Source organism: Elephantulus edwardii, unplaced genomic scaffold, assembly GCF_000299155.1.
Source record: "Elephantulus edwardii isolate Elephantulus edwardi_28Jun2011 unplaced genomic scaffold, EleEdw1.0 scaffold00065, whole genome shotgun sequence".
Taxonomy (NCBI): domain Eukaryota; kingdom Metazoa; phylum Chordata; class Mammalia; order Macroscelidea; family Macroscelididae; genus Elephantulus; species Elephantulus edwardii.
Genome location: NW_006399815.1, coordinates 14591557 through 14607931, shown reverse-complemented (window position 1 = coordinate 14607931; position 16375 = coordinate 14591557). Strand labels below are relative to the sequence as shown.

General features: G+C 36.1%; 2 protein-coding genes across 2 annotated transcripts in view; both read left to right on the top strand.

Annotated features, from left to right (window-relative positions):
- The window catches only part of LOC102862017 (mitochondrial fission 1 protein-like), a 28153-nt gene extending 15146 nt beyond the window's left edge, over nt 1–13007 (top strand). The window contains exon 2 of the mRNA XM_006888237.1: nt 12999–13007. Coding sequence (XP_006888299.1) covers nt 12999–13007 — 9 coding nt within the window. The remainder of the gene's footprint in view (nt 1–12998) is intronic.
- Nucleotides 13008–13436: 429 nt separating this feature from the next.
- LOC102861608 (stathmin-like) overlaps nt 13437–16375 on the top strand; it is a 3781-nt gene continuing 842 nt past the window's right edge. Inside the window, exon 1 of the mRNA XM_006888236.1 lies at nt 13437–13446. Within this exon, the coding sequence (XP_006888298.1) occupies nt 13437–13446 (10 nt within the window). The remainder of the gene's footprint in view (nt 13447–16375) is intronic.

Here is a 16375-nt window from a genome sequence, read left to right as displayed (position 1 = left end):
AATTTGTTCTTCAGTTCCTTGAGCTTAAGATATGCTGAGCGAGTTCGGCCCTTTTGATTTTCTGACTCCAACTCCTTGCACATTTCATTGTAATATAGTATATGAATAATATAAGTTGTAAATCTCTTGAGGTATATACTACCTCTTGGACTTTCTTTTACATCAAAGAACACACTTCCTGAGTAATTTACCATCCATCCTGAATCAAACAGAACCAATGGCTTTGTATGTCTACTGCACAGTTAACTACCCTCTTAGAACTAGAACTTTATTGTTTTTCTGCGTTTACTCCTGCCTTTCTCGAAAAAGATCATTGTTGAAGAATGACTCTTCTTCCTATGTTTTTTTCAATAAAAGATTGATGTTACTCTTCAATTCACCACATGATTATAAAATCATTTGTAAAAAAAACATAGTGCTAAGAGGTGTTACATCTAATCTATAGATTTTACAGAAATGTCTGTGAATGTGTCTGCTTTCCTGTACATACTGACTTTAATCTCTCTTCCAGAGTGGGAACAACATAAAATTAAAGAAAGAAAAATAAACATTTGGTACTCTGTTTCACAGTCAATACTAATAAATGCTGTCTAGGAATGTGGCTTACTGAGAATGTCTATTTACTTTTCCTTCATGTCACTTAATTGGATAATTACAAAATACAGCATTAATAAATAATTAATAAACTTCATTAATAGTAGTCAGGCCCTGAACTCATGTTTGTTAGTATTCATTACTTTGTTCAACATATTTAACACATATCTAATCTACCTCCATAACTCTAAACGGTAAATATCATCTTCATTTTATTATGAAGAAGCAAACTTTGAAGATTTCTATAACTTAGCCAAGGACACAAGTCCTTGCAAAGCTATGATTAAAATTCTGATCAGACATTTTTTTTGTAGGCCAAACTGCTTCTCTCTGAGTAGTATATTATTAATCTGAAGATTACTCCTTGGGCTATTATAATGTACAGGAATATAAAGGTATGTTGACTGATTTCCAACAGTTTGAATTGCTCCCCTAGGAAGACCCTTGTTTTCTTGATATTGAGCTTCAATCCATACTGAAGGCTGTAGTCCTTGACCTTCTGCATGAAAGTGCATGTTTGTGAAATTTTATTGAAGTGATCACTTAAAATGCCTGCACTGTAATGGATGTAATTTAAACAAGAAAACATGCACACACAAAACAACAACAACAACAAAAACACCCCAAAAACAAAATACCAGCACTGTACAATGACAAGCACATAGAACAATGGAACAAACCTGAGAACACAGAAATGAACCCATCTTCCTATGGTAAACTGACAATTACAAGAAAACAAAACCAATCAAATGGAGAAATTACAACCTCTTCAAAAAACAGTGCTGGTAAAATTAAACTGCAACTTTCAGAAAGCTGAAATAGGATCCACATCTCATATCATACACAAAAATCAACTCGAGGTGGATCAGAGATCTAGGAATAAAGCTCAACACCATAACGATCATAAAAGACAAAGTGGGACCAAGCTTTGAAGGCCTAGCCCATGGTATAAAAAGACTGACAAATACAGCCAGAAGTACACAACCAGGAGAGGATAAAACTGATGAATATGACCTTCTAAAGATTAAATCCCTGTGAGCATTAAAAAAAAAACTGTTTCCAATGGGGTGGAAAGAAATCCTAAAAACTGGTGAAAAACATTTGGCTGTAACACCTCAGACAAGGATCTCCTTCCTAAAGTTTACAAAATATGATAGGGCTTCCATAAGAAAAAGAATGACAACTGAATTACAAAATGGGCAAACGACATGGAAAGTCTTTTCACAGAGGAATATATTTGATGACCAAAATACAAAGAAGAAATTCTCAAAATTACTGCTCAGTATACCAATACTGGGCTGTGATCCTTTGGCCAGAGAGGAAGGTGCTGTGTATGTGGGAGTTGTGTTGTGTTGTGTTGTGTTGTGTTGTGTTGTGTTGGTCTCTGGAGAAAGTCGACTCTGCCTCCAGGAGCCAGGGAAGCCACGCTTGACCTCGGGTTGAAGGCAGAGCGGCTTCAAATCCAAAAGGGCCCTCGGGCCAGTCTTTCATTGTTTTTGTTCAGACATTCCTCTAGGTCGTGTAGCCCTGGTGTACAAGTTGCCGTACCGCGGACACTTGTGGTTGCTGTGAGGCTGAACACTGTGACATGGATGTGTCAAATGCGTTAATGGTTGGCTACCAAATGCTGACTGAGAGTGGGGTGGATTCTCCCCGATTGAACAAGCGTGGAAGGAGGAGTGCCATCCACTTTCGTAATAGCTTGCCTCCGGAAACCCTATGAACCTGGAGAGAGGATTAAAGACACCCAAGCGTCAAGGGCTCTCCTTCATAGGGTTGCTATGAGTCGCCTGCGACTCGACCTCGATTGCACTTAACAACAACAAACATACCAATACTGAAAGTAAGAGAGATGCAAGTCAAAACAACAATGAGATACTTTCTTATGCTAGTACCTGTGGCAAAGTTTTACCAGATTGGAACTCTCATACACTGTTGGTGGCACTTTAAAAGATAAAACCACCCTCAAGGGAAGTTCAGCATTTTTTTAAAAAGCTGACTATAGTAATTCCATATGGCCCAGTTAGGCATATGTTGTTGTTGCTCTTGTTGTGTATAATTGAGTCAGAACTGGCCCACAGCTGCCCCCTCAGGAGGTTTTCAGAAGCAGTTAATCACACTGGAGGAGATGGTCCATCTTTCTTCTATGGAGCAGCTGGTGGATTTGAACCACTTGCCTTAAGTATTGCAACACAGCTTCTGCCACTTGGCCACCAATGCTCTCCTCTAGGAATATGTCCCAAGGAAATTAAAACGGAGACACAAACGGAAGATTGTACACTCATGTTCATGGCAGGACTATTCACCATCGCAAGAACATGGAAGCAGCCCAAATGTTCACCATAACCATGTCACTCAAGAGCAATTATTTAGAAAAATATTACATAACTTGGGAGATAATGGGAGCATCATTATGCTGAGTGACCTAACTCAATCTCACAAACATAAATACTGCATAAAACCATTATTGTGAAAATAAAAGGATAACTAATAAAACATGTATTGAGGGTTCAAGGAGGGAAGGGATGGGAGCAGAGGAGTGAGGGTAGTTGGAGGGGAAATCACAGGGTCCACAATTTGGTGGGTGAAGGGAGGGGGTAAGGGAAATAAGAAAAATCAGGTGGGTCTAAGAAAGACTGGGGTGATCATGGACATAGTTCAATGGAGATTAATTTTATAAAATACAGTGCCTGGAAGTGATTGAATGAAACACAATGTCAATGAAGGAAAGTATGAGACACAATGTATATGAATTTTGTATGCAAACTAATGTTGTTGTTGTTAAGTGCTGTGGAGTCGTAGGCAACTCATAGCAACCCTATGAATGAAAAGTCCTCAATACTTGCGTAACTTTCATCCTTTCTATCAATTCATAGGGTTTCCGGAGGCAAACTATTTATGGAAGTGGATGTCACTCCTGCTTCCAAGCTTGTTTTAATTGGGGAGTTCCACCAAACACTGTCCACCTTGGGTAACCATTATCGCATTTGAAAAATAAAAATTTAAAAATATTTAACAAACAATAGAGTAATTCATCTGCCCTCATTTGAAATTACACAACTAGAAATGGACATATGTGAGTTCTGGTGGCCTAGTGGCAAGAAGGTGTACTGCAATTCCAGAGGAGCATGGTTCAAATCCACCAGATGCTCTCCTGGAGAAAGAGGAACAATCTCCTCCTGTACCAGTCAGATCTGATTTGATGGTACACACACAAAATAATAAAATAAATTTTAAAAAGAAATGGATATAGATAGCATCAATGCACTGATTACCAGAACCATCCCACAGCTGACCCTGCAGCAGGATTTTAGAGGATGTAATTGGCTCAAGAGGAGATTGTCCAACTTTCTAATATGGTTCAGCTAGTGGATTCAATCCACGAGCTTTTGGGTTGCCAGCAAAACTCCTTAAAGACAGGCCATCAAAGATCTTCCCTCATTGTTTATGATGGTGAATAATATTTACATAATGAAAATGCCATTTACTTAAAAATGAAAACACCAACAGAATGGGAAAGCTTATAAGTACAAGCAACAAGAAAAACAAAAAGATAAATTGAACTTCAGAACTGAAACATTTGTCAAAGGACCCTCACAAGAAAGACAACACAAACTTCTCTATGGGGAAAATTAACTTAGCAATCTGCTTCCAAAAACATTAAAATTTATTGCTATTGAGATAATTCATGCTCTAAGTTCTTTATATCTCCTTTAGTTTGATCAAGTAAGATTGTGTTGTCTGCATAATACAAGTTATGGATGAGTATACTGCCAAAACTGATGACAACATATTCTTCTTCACATAGTCCAGGTTCTTGAACAATTTGCTCAGCATACAGATTGAATAGATACGTAGAATGAACCTCTGATGAACATTTATCCTCATTTTAAACTATGTTGAATCCTTTTTTAACAACTGCTTCTTGGTCTATGTACAGCTTTTGCATGAATACAAGGGTTCTAGAATTCATATGTTTTTCTCAATGTTACCCATAATTTAATATGATCTACACAATCAAATGTCTTTGTAAAGGCATTAAAACTGAGGGATTCAAACTGTAGACTTTTTAGTTACAACACAGTCCAATTTGTAACCCCTGGCAACACACAGATACATGGTTTGGATAGAATGAAATGCTACCATGCTCTATGCTATTCTCACAGCTGCTCTGAGGGGAAATTATGTGCAATCTCCTCCTATGAATTTATTGCTTCTGAAATCCCATTGGAAGGCCAGCTATGGGTCAGTTCTGACTCTATGATACACAACAAAAATGTTCCAAAACAAAACCTAGTGCAGTTGACTCAGTTCCGATTCATAGGAAGCCTCTGTTGTGTTTCTGAAGCTTTAAATCTTTACAAGATAATGCTTAACTTTTCCCCATGGAGTAGCTGGTGGATTTGAACTGTTGACCTTCCAATTAGTTGTTTGACTTACACCCAATGGAATGACTATACTTTCTAAAAAAAGAAGGAAATAAGTGTTAGCAAGGCTGGTAGCTCAGTCACTATGCAAAACAGTTTAACAATTCCTCAAATTTTTAAAATAAAGATACTATATGATTTGGTAACTTTACTCCTAAGTAGACTCACAAAAGAATTGAAAATACACAGTCCCACAATGAACTTTAAAATAAGTGTTTATAGAAGTATTATACAAAACTGCCAAAAAGTAGAAACAACTCAAATGGGTATAAGTAATAAATTTTGTTAGGTTCCACGGAGTTGAGTATGACCCATTGTGATCCTATGAACAACAGATATGAACCTTGTCTTATACTGTGCCATCTTCACACTTTATGACACATTTTCCATGTCATTGCAGCAGTCACTGTGTCCAATCCATCTGATGAAGGCTTCCCCTCTTTTTCTGACCCTCTCCCTTTCCAAGAATGATGTATTTCTTCAAGGTATAGCCTTTCCTAGCAACATGTCTGAAATATGTGAGACAAAGCTTTTTCATATTTACTTCCAAGGAGCTTTCTAACTGTGCTTTCTCCAAGACATAATTTGTTTGTTCTCTTAATAATCCATGGTATATTCAATACTCTTCTTCAACATCATAGCTGAAAGGCATCAAGTTATCTTCTGCCATTCTTTTCACTGTCCAGCTCTCAGTTGCATAGCAAGTGATTGAAAAGACCATGGCCTGAATCAGGAGTACCTCAGTAATCAAACTAGTATTGTTGTTTCCCACTAATTTGAAGAAGTTCCTGACTGTAGACTTACCCATTGCGGTAAATCTCCTGATCTCCTTACTGCTGGTACCAAGTGTGCTGATTGTGGATTCAAGTAAGATGAAATTGTTAACATCAATCTTATCTCCTCCTTCTGGTCTAGTTGTGAGAATTTTTGTTTTCTTCGCGTTGAAATGCAATCGATATTGAAATATTTTTGTATATTCTGCAGCCAGTGCTTCAGCAAGCAAGGTTGTGTCATTTGCATAATGTAGGTTATTGATGAGTCTTCCTCCAACACTTGCCACATTCTTCTTCACAGAATCTAGCTTTTTGAGTAATTTGCTAGGCATGCAGATTGAATAGGTGTAGAGTGGGGAATACAAGCCTGATGCACACTTTTCTTAATTTTAAACCTTGTAATGTTCCCTTGCTCAGTTTGCACAGCAGCCTCTTGGTTTAGTTATAGGTTTTGCACCAGCACAATTAAGTGTTCTGGGATTCCCATTCTTCTCAGTGTTAGCCATAATGTATTATGAACAACAGTCAAACGCCTTTGCATAGTCAATAAAGGATAAAGAGACATTCCAGTTTTCTTTACTTTCAGCCAAGATTCATCTGATGTCAGCGATGATATCCCTAGTGCCATGGGCTTTCCTAAATCCTGCTTGAACTTCTGAAGATCCCTGTCTATGTACTGTTCTAGCCATTTTTAAATGATTTTCAGTAGTATTTTGCTTGCATGTGGTATTAACAATATTGTTTGATAATTTCCACATTTTGTTGGGAATGGGAACAAATATGAATCTCTTCCAGTCAATCAGCCTATTAACTGTCCTCTAAATTTCCTGGTGTAGGCTTTTAAGTGTGCAGGGCTATATCTGTGACTTGAAATATGCCATTTTGTTCCAAGGTTTTATTTTTCACCAATGCCTTCAATGCAGCTTCAACTTCTCCCTTCCTTATTATTGACTCTTGTTCATATGGTATTTCTTGAATTTTTTTTTTTTAGTATCAGTAAATTCTTTTTGGTACAGTGATTCTGTGTATTTCCTTTATCTTCTCTTGATGTTTCTGGGATCAATCAACATTGCCATAAAATCCTTAAATATTGCACCTCAAGGCTTAAATTTCTTTTTCAATTCTCTCAGCTTAAGAAATGTTGAACAAGTTCTTCACTTTTTATTCTCCAATTCAGCGTTCTGCACATTCCATTTTAATACTTTGTTATGCCTTTTAGACTTAACCTTTGATATCTTCTGTTCATTTCTTTTACTTCAGTTTCTTTTTCCTTTGTTTTGAATTCTTGATGCTTTTGTGCAATTTTCAGGGTCTCTTCTGAAATCCTTTATGGTTTTATCTTGTCCTCTGTCTTGGTGATGATATTTTCTTTCTTTATGGATGATATCCTTGATATCATCCCACAAGTCCTCTGTTGTTCAATCATTGATGTTCAGTGCTTCAAACCTATTCTTAAGATGAAATTTCTAATATGTCATTGTTGATTGCCATCAAGTAGAAGGTGAATCAAAGCGACTCTATGAACAAAAGATCTAATGTCTTTCCAAAGCTATCCTTGTTTCTCCAAGTTCCTAGAGTTTCCAGAGGCATGTGGTTTAGGAAGTAGATGCCACTCCTGCTTCCCAACCTGTTTTACAACAGGGAACTCCACCAAACACTGTCCACAATGGGAAACTATGGTATTTGATATCCCCATGGCACAAGGTTCAGCATCACAGCAAGCCCAGGATATCTTATACAGCACATTAACAAAGAGTGATGTGCAAAGCAGAAGAATGTTCTTTCAGATATAACAGCACTAGTCTCATTTAGCAGTGGCTAAGTTTTGTCAAGTTGAATATGACTCAGAGCAAGCTTTGCCTAAAAGACCTGAAGTGTATTTTATAATTAACATCATTAATAGAATTTATAGAGTTTCCAGAGGCATCTAGTTTAGAAAGTGGATGCCACTCCTGCTTCCCAACATGAATCAATCTGGAAGCTCATCCAACCACTCTACATAATGGTTAACCATTATGGCATTTGACACAACTATGGAATAGTGTTCATCATCACAGCAGCTCCAAGTTGTTCCATACAGAAAATAGACAAATGATTGCTGTGTCTTTAAAAGAATAATGGTCTAAAATTGATAAATTAATAAAATTTTTATTTTATACTTCCTTACTTACAAAGTTCATATGAATTTTTTCACACCAGATCTTTCCCATTTCTTTAAACCATCCCTCCATCCACCCAACAAATTGTGCAAGCCCCTGATTACCCCACCACCTGCTCATCCTAATTATTCTGCTTCCACTCCCCCCATATACATCTTTATACACATTTTGCTAGTTATATATTTCTTATACAGTATTTGGTTTTATACAGTATTTGTTCTTATGGGACTGAGTTAATTCACTTAGCATAATGCTCCCCAAACCCTCTTAAGCTCCTATGTGCTGTGTCGTATTCTATTATGTGATTTTACCATCATTTCTCAATCCATTTGATTGTTGTCGGACATTTGGGCTGTTTCCATGTTCTTGCGATGGTGAATAACACTGCTAGGAACACTGGTGTACAAGTCTCCATTTGTGCCTTAGTTCTCATTTTCTCAGGGTATATTCCAAGCAGTGGAATAGATGGGTCATATGGAATTTCCATGTTTATCTTTCTGGGTAAATGTCAAATTTCCCTCCAGAATCATTGTACCATTTTACAATCCCATCAACAGTGTGCAAGAGTTCCTATCTCTACATATCCTCTCCAACATTTGTTGTTTGCTGTCCTGTTAAACATTGTCACTGGTACTGCAGTGAGATGGTATCTCACCGTGGTTTTGGTTTACATCTCTTATTGCCATTGATTTGGAACATTTCTTCATGCATCTGTTGGCCACCTGAATATCTTCTGTGAAAATTATTTCCATGCCTTTTGCCTAATTTTGTAATTGTGTTATCAGTCTTTTTCTTATGGAGGCCCTGTAGGATTCTGTAAACTTTTGCTATGAGACCCTTACCTGAAATGATATTGCCAAATGTTTATTCCCCAATCAGTAGGGTTTTCACTCTGTTAGGAAAAGTTTTTGATGTGCCCAAGGATCTTTAAAATCTTTAGAATGTCCCATTCATCAATTTCATCCTCCTCAGATTGAGCATTTGGCAGTCTCTTTACACCATAGACTATGCTGTCTAAACTTGATCCCAGCTTGTCTCTTATGAACTTTATGGTTTGGGGCTTTACTCCCAGGTCTTGAGTTGATTTTTGTCTATGATATGAGATGTGGATCCTGTTTCAGCTTTCTGCAGGTAGAAGTCCAGTTTTGCCAGCACCATTTGTTGAAAAGGTTGTCATTTCCCTATTTAATAGGTTTTATTTCCTTGTCAAATATCAGTTGATCATAGATAGCTGAGTTCATTTCTGGGTTCTCAATTCTGATCCATTGTTCTATGTGCCTGTCATTGTACCAATACCATGCTGTTTTGGTTACTACTGGTCTGTAATAGGTTTTGAGATCAGGGTGTGCTATGCATCCCATTTCATTTTTGTTTTTCAGAAGTGCACTGTTCATTTGAAGTCTCTTTCCTCTTCAAATAAACTTGACAATATTCCTTCCAATCTCCTTGAAAAAATTGGTGTATGTACTGAAACAGCATTGAACATGAAGATTGCTTTTGGGAGGATTGTTAAGATGAACTTTAAATTCAGGTTGGATAGATGCAAGATCATATTTTGGTTCTCCTGGACTTGTTTTCACTTTCTTTGGCCTCACTTTGAACTTGCACATGAGTAATTGATGGTCTGTTCTCTGGTCCACCTTTGGCCTGGTTTTTATTGCTAATACCGAATTTCTCCAATGCTTTTTCCCACAGAGGTAGTCAATCTGATTTCTATGCAGTCCATCAGGTAATGAATAGATACATAAAATTTAAGACATGCATACAATGGAAAATTATTAAGTCATAAAAGATAATGTGCAGGTGACGTGTAACAACATGAAAACAGGAGAACTGTTAGAGGAAGCAAAAAGATTACTGCTACATTGAAGTAATTACAAATAATACTATAAAAGTGTTATAAATTGTTGAATGGAAAACTAATTTTCTCTGTATAAGAAGGAGAACAAAATATCCAAATCAGCAATTGAGAAATTTATTTCAAAAATTTAGCACTTTTAATCTCTAGATTATTCTCATTGTTTTTGTTAGGTATCATGGAGTCAACTACAACTCTATTGTTGTTGTTGCTGTAAGGTGCCATCAAGTTGAGTACTACTCATAACTGCTCTGCGAACAGCATATCTGAATCCTGTCATGGTGTCTTGGAGTCATCCTCACCATCTCTGTTACAGCTGAGCTCATTGCTGCAGTCAGAGCGTCAACCCATCTCAATGGGGTCCTCCACACAATGACTCTAAAGCTACCCTATAAACAAGAATATGAATCTTCCCCGATTTGGTATCATCCTAATGCTTTTTAATTTCATTAGAATATTAAGAGCATCAATTGTTTACCACTCAGAGAAAAAACAGAAAGTCAGGTGTATTCCTAGAGAATATGCCGTTCTTATCTTTTCCTGACACATGTTGCAAGAACTAAATATAAAGTAATGACAGATATTTAATTTACAGATTTTAACTTTCTCTCATCAGTGATAGTCAAATTATAACAAAGGAAATTGCTTTCTGTGCAAAATTATTCAGAAAGGAGAAATGCCACATGGAGGTAGCTTAGTCTGATTTCTACCTGTTTCATGTAAGGGAACTGTCCCCATCAAGAATGTCCATGTTGTTGTTGTTATTGTTGTTGTTAAGTACCGTCGATTCAAGCACAACTCATAGTGATCCTATGAACAAAAGGTCCGAACCCTCTTCTATAATTATCATCGTTTCTCTAAGTTCATAGAATTTCCAGAGGCATGTTGTTCAGGAAGCAGATGTCACTCCTGTTTCCAACAGCATCATACAAATAGCTACATAGTCATATATGTCAGCCCACATGCTCCTGTACCTATTTCTACCGATTATTGGGTCTGATGTTCATTGTAAGACTCATAACTTTACTTATAGTTGTGAGGTTTGTTGGGGAAATAGTTTAGAGTGAGGAGGCAAAGAATATCATCAATACAAGTTCAGGTTTAGTCCAATAATATCAAGCCTGATTAAGCACAAAATTCAATTCCTCAACTAGTAAAAGCTCATGTTTCAGTTTAACAGCACAAATACAATGAGTCTCTGATTTCCTCAATCACTCACCAAGCTTCATCTCAGAGCAGTTACAAATCAGCTTTTCCAGGTTTTTGTTCACCAAACAAAATCTTTTAACTTTGGCTACATTTCCAAGGTTCCTCTGGTTTATATCTCAACGCAGTATTACAGTCTCTTCACTCTCTTTCCAATACCTTTGCACCATTTTTCACAGTGTGGAAGGTTTTCTTTTATATTGGTCCCACAAATGATTTTCAAGGCCATGTGTTCACAGCAAGGTAGCTGGAGTCCATGTCCCTCAACTGGGGCTAACACAATGGCAAGAAAATCCAAAATCAAGGGTTGACACTCCAATTAATTACATGCTAAAAAATTCAGAATCTTGGCTACAAGTAAAGTTATAACTCCATTTCTTTTCATTGAATGGTGAGTCTAAATAGCTTCACCTCTATAATCATATTTATTAATACATAAATTTATTCAATGTTTTTACTCTATCTCTAAACTTAACAAAGAACAACTCCAACTTACTGCTATCAAGTCAATTCTGAACTCAGTTGTTGTTATGTGTCGTCGGGTTGCCTGTGACTCATAGCAACAATCCTATGTACAACAGTCCTAAACCCTGCTCTATCCTGTGACAATCATATTGTCTCTGACACACCTACTGCCATTATCCCAGTCACTGAATCAATCCATCTCATCTAGGTTCTTCCTCTCTTGCACTGTCCCTCCACACCCTCTCAAGCATGAAGTCCCTCTCCAAGGGCTGGTCCTCCTTGCAACATGTCCAAAGTATGTCAGAAGAAGCTTCAGAATCTTTGCCTCCAATGGGAGCCTGGCCTTATCCTTACTGGGATAAACCTGTTTGTTCTCCTAACAATCCATGGTATATCCAATACTCTTCTCCAGCACCACAGCTCAAAGGCATCAGCCCTAGTCATTGTCTACCTTTCTGATGCATAGCAAATAATTGCAAAGACTATGGCCTGGATCAGGTGAACTCTAGAGATTCACCATTAGGTTTTCTAGGCTGTACTCATAACAGGATGAGACTGTTCAACTTTTTTGTACAGACCTCACCATCTCCTGATGGATATGAACCTCTAGACACAGTATGCCTTTTGATTAGCAGGGAGACTTGATACAGACTACCCCTAAACTAAAAATACTTAATTGTGTTGTTAATTTGTCTTATATTTTTATTTTAACCCTTTGAATATTTTCAATTATTATTGCCATTATTTACAATGATTTCTTATAATTATGCAAATTTTCTTTACTTATCAATCATTCTGCTATTTAGAATTACCATCAGGGCTCACTTTCTTTCTGCTTGAAGAAAATGGACCAACTTTTATGTATATAAGGATTAGTGAAAAACTATAACATTTTGTTAATTTACTTTTTAAAATATATTCCCACTATTAATAGAATTTTAGGGTCACAGTTTTGTAGTTTAATTGGATTCCTTTCCTCTTAGCTCACTATCCAAAACCATGCAATCCAATAAACTCACACATGGTTGTGAATAAAATAAAGCCAACCAAACTGTCCACAGCCAACTTTCAGCTAAAACAAGGACAACTCTCCTTTTAAAACCTAACAGCTACATATATGCGCCATCAACTGAAGACTCAGTCTCAAGCGAATTTTTAAAAAACCCAGGCCAATGCACCAGGCCTTGACTGGCTCCAATGAGAGGCTCCCGGTCCCCAGCTCACTATCATGATTACTCCACTATCTTCTGTTTCTCACTGTTACCATGAAATAAAAATTCTTATTCTAATTATCAAAACTCAAATTCAAACTTATTGCTCTTCAGTTGTAACATAGCTGATTTGTACAGAAGACTTCCCTTCTGTCTCCCATAGAGTGGCTGGTAGATTCAAATAGCCAGAGAGGTATCACCGCTGGGTTAACAGTCTGACTCAGTACTTACTGGCTATGGCATAGTTTTGTTTTTTTTCAAATATTTTTGTTATTGTTTTACTTGTTTTTGTTTTTCTCATTCAGGTTTCCTGAAAACGTTTCTATTAGTCTTTGGCATTTTCCAAACTTGTTATAAATTTTTTTAGTACAGATTGGATAAACTGGGCTTCAATAATTTGTGCTTTGATAACTTCCATACATTCTGGAAAAATTCTCAGGCAATAAATTTTTTTTTAGGCAATAAATTTTCAAATATAAATTCTCCACATATACTGGCTACCTCATTATCTAATATTTCACATTTATAACAATTGTAAAAATTCTGCTTTCTAACCATTTGACACATTAATAATTGGCTGTAACAAATGCCAATTGAAAGATGTGAGTAAGATTGGCTGTAATTAATATCATGTGTCAGCTTGGCTGGTACATCATTCTCAGTGATTCCTCAGTTATACACTGACATAGCCATTATCAGTCTTTATATAACACAGGTTTCAGTAATGCCTTTTGAATCTAACTATGACGATAAGTGAGGAAAGGGTATCACACTTCTATTCCATCGTCCCTCTGAAACTACAACTAAATGCATGTTGGATCATCTTACTCTGTCCTCTGTAAGTCTTAATTTTTCTTTCATAGTTCCTATCCCTTTGCTTCTTTGTGACATAGTCTGGATAGTTTCTATTTCTTTATATGTAAAATGTCTCAAATGCTAATAAATATATTTTCACTTCTAGATCTTTTTTCAAATACTAAATTTTGTTTTAAAAAATTTCCCCATATTTTATTTCATTTCTTTTATTACTTCATGAATAGTAAATAAAATTTCATTTTTATTTCTAAAATATTGATCACCTTCATTCTCCAATTCTCCAATCTTTTTTTCTGTTGTTTCATATGCATGATGTTTTGTTTCCTTGCCTATTTTGTGGGAGGTGTATTTTTTTCTGTTAATTCATAATTGGTAGATTTCTTTACCTCTGAGAATTTATTGAGGTATGGTTTAAAAATGGAATTATTCAAAGTGAATATGTATCTGCTTCTGCAAAGTGACTGGAAATTGTATCAACCACAAAATTAAATTATATAAGGATTTCTTAACATGGAATTATATTAACCATGCAGGTAATATGAATTATGTACCAAAAACTCAAGCAATCACTTGTTATAATTATGAATCTTTAATCACTTGTTATAATTATGAATCTTTACAGAACTCACTTTCTTCCCTTTAATCACTGTCAAGTTCCAAGACAGCTAATATTTCTTTCAATTTCCTAAAGTTTTTTGTTAGTAGGCATTATTTCCATTTCACTTTTACAATGAATGCAGAAAAGCCTTGGTGTTTTATGTTTATATAGAGGAGTTACACATGATCCTCCTAATTGGATAGGCCCAGATCTTTGTTTCACGCCCACAAGGCCAGGCAATACTGAATACAAAAAATTCCCCAAGATAAATGCTAGTTTCAGTACTCTGCTTGTCATGTTAGGTTTTCACTTTCTTTTTTTGCCTTCTGAATTTCTTTTCATTCTTATCAGCTCAATGATGCATTTAAAATAATTTAGTATTTATTCTATCAAGTATACTTGTTTTAATCAAACATTTAGTCAAGTTATGTGAACCACTATACTTACCAGCAAAATAAAACAAATATTCTTACATATCTTTTTCACGCACGCGCACACACACACACACACACACACACACACAGTGTGTGGACTACAAGTAAATTAAACAGATAATAACTGCATTTTACCAATATTTTTATTAATTCAAATTTTATCCCATTTTCTAGTTTTTAATTCTGTAAATCAGAACAATGAACAATGGCAAACTTTTGTATCTTGCAATGTACTATTTATCACATTTGTAATATATAATATTTGCTATAACATATTTATGCATTGATTGAAGATTTATATGACTGTTGGAATTATAACTGATCATATTAAATACAAAACCCTATTTACAGAAATGTGTAAATACCTTCATGAGCATAATTACTGATCTAACTAATTATGTTGTTACAATCTCTGGCCACTAGACAACACAACAGGTTCTTTCCAACACAAATATTTCAGAACCACCCTGGTAGCACAGCAGTTAAAGCACTGGGCAGCTAAGTGAACCCAGCGGTTGTTCCATGGAAGAAACTGTGGTAGTCGGCCTCTGCTTTGATTTACAACATTGTACATCCTCTGTCCTATAAAGCCACTGTGAGTAAGAATTGACATGGCAGTAGCTTTTAGGTTTTTATAAGCAGGATTCCTCTATATAAACTTTTTTTTTTTTACTTTTGGTAAAATAGTAGCATCAATTTACAGCAATGTTTTAGCTCCTTTTCAGACTTTATGAAAAGAGCAATTAACAGCTATATTCAAGGAAAGCTGTTCTGCTTCACTCTGTGTGTGTGTGTGTGTGTGTGTGTGTGTATTTGTTGTTTTGAGTACAATTCATAGTAACCCTATGAACAAAAGACCTGAACTCTGTTCTATAATTCTCAAACTTCATAGAGTTTACAGAGCCATGTTGTTTAGGAAGTGGATGCCACTTCTGCTTACACACACACACACACACACACACACACACACACACACACGACAAAACATAAACAAAACCCTAAACCAACTGCTTTGAGTCAATTGTAACACTTGGCTACCCTTCAGCAGTTTCCAAAGCTGTATAATTTTTTTTTTTTTACTATCTCATTGTTTGTGTGTTTTGTTGGGTTTTTGGTTTTTTGGGTTTTTTTGGTTTCCATAAAAACTTTTGGACACATTGTGATTTATACAATCATCCACATACATTCCATTTTTACTTCATTAATTACTGCTGACCGAAGCCTATCATCATATCATCTCTTTAAATCCTCACAGAATCTCTTCTACCCCAACCTCGAACCCCTGCTCTAACTTCTGCCATTTTTGTGATTCTTTATAGAAGCAGAACTGCCACAGAGACTAGAGGCTAGTGGATTAAAACCACTGTCCTTGAATTTAGCAGCCTTGCATGTGACACACTATGCTACCAGGGCTCAGAGTGTGTGTGTGTGTGTGTGTGTGTGTGTGTGTGTGAGAGAGAGAGAGAAAGTTTGTGTGTGTATGTGAGTATGTTTTTACCTCCTTAATTTAAAAGGATTTGAAAGTGTCTTTCTGTAATCTGGCTCTTCATTAACAGCCTACTTTATAAATCAAAATGCTTTCTAAGAAGGATATGGGAAATATCATGACTAGTAATAATTTATTCATTAGAAAATATTAATATAGTTGTTGAGACCTAAGAAATCATTTGAAGTTGCTCTACCTGACTATCGTTTTTAAACTGCAAACATGATGATTCTATCTTCTATTTTTTTTTTTTATTTAGGTTGTTTATTTTTCATTTCAATGAACATCTACAGAGATTTTGGGATTCCATTCATTCATTGTTGCACCCTTCTCCCCGCACAAACCCTT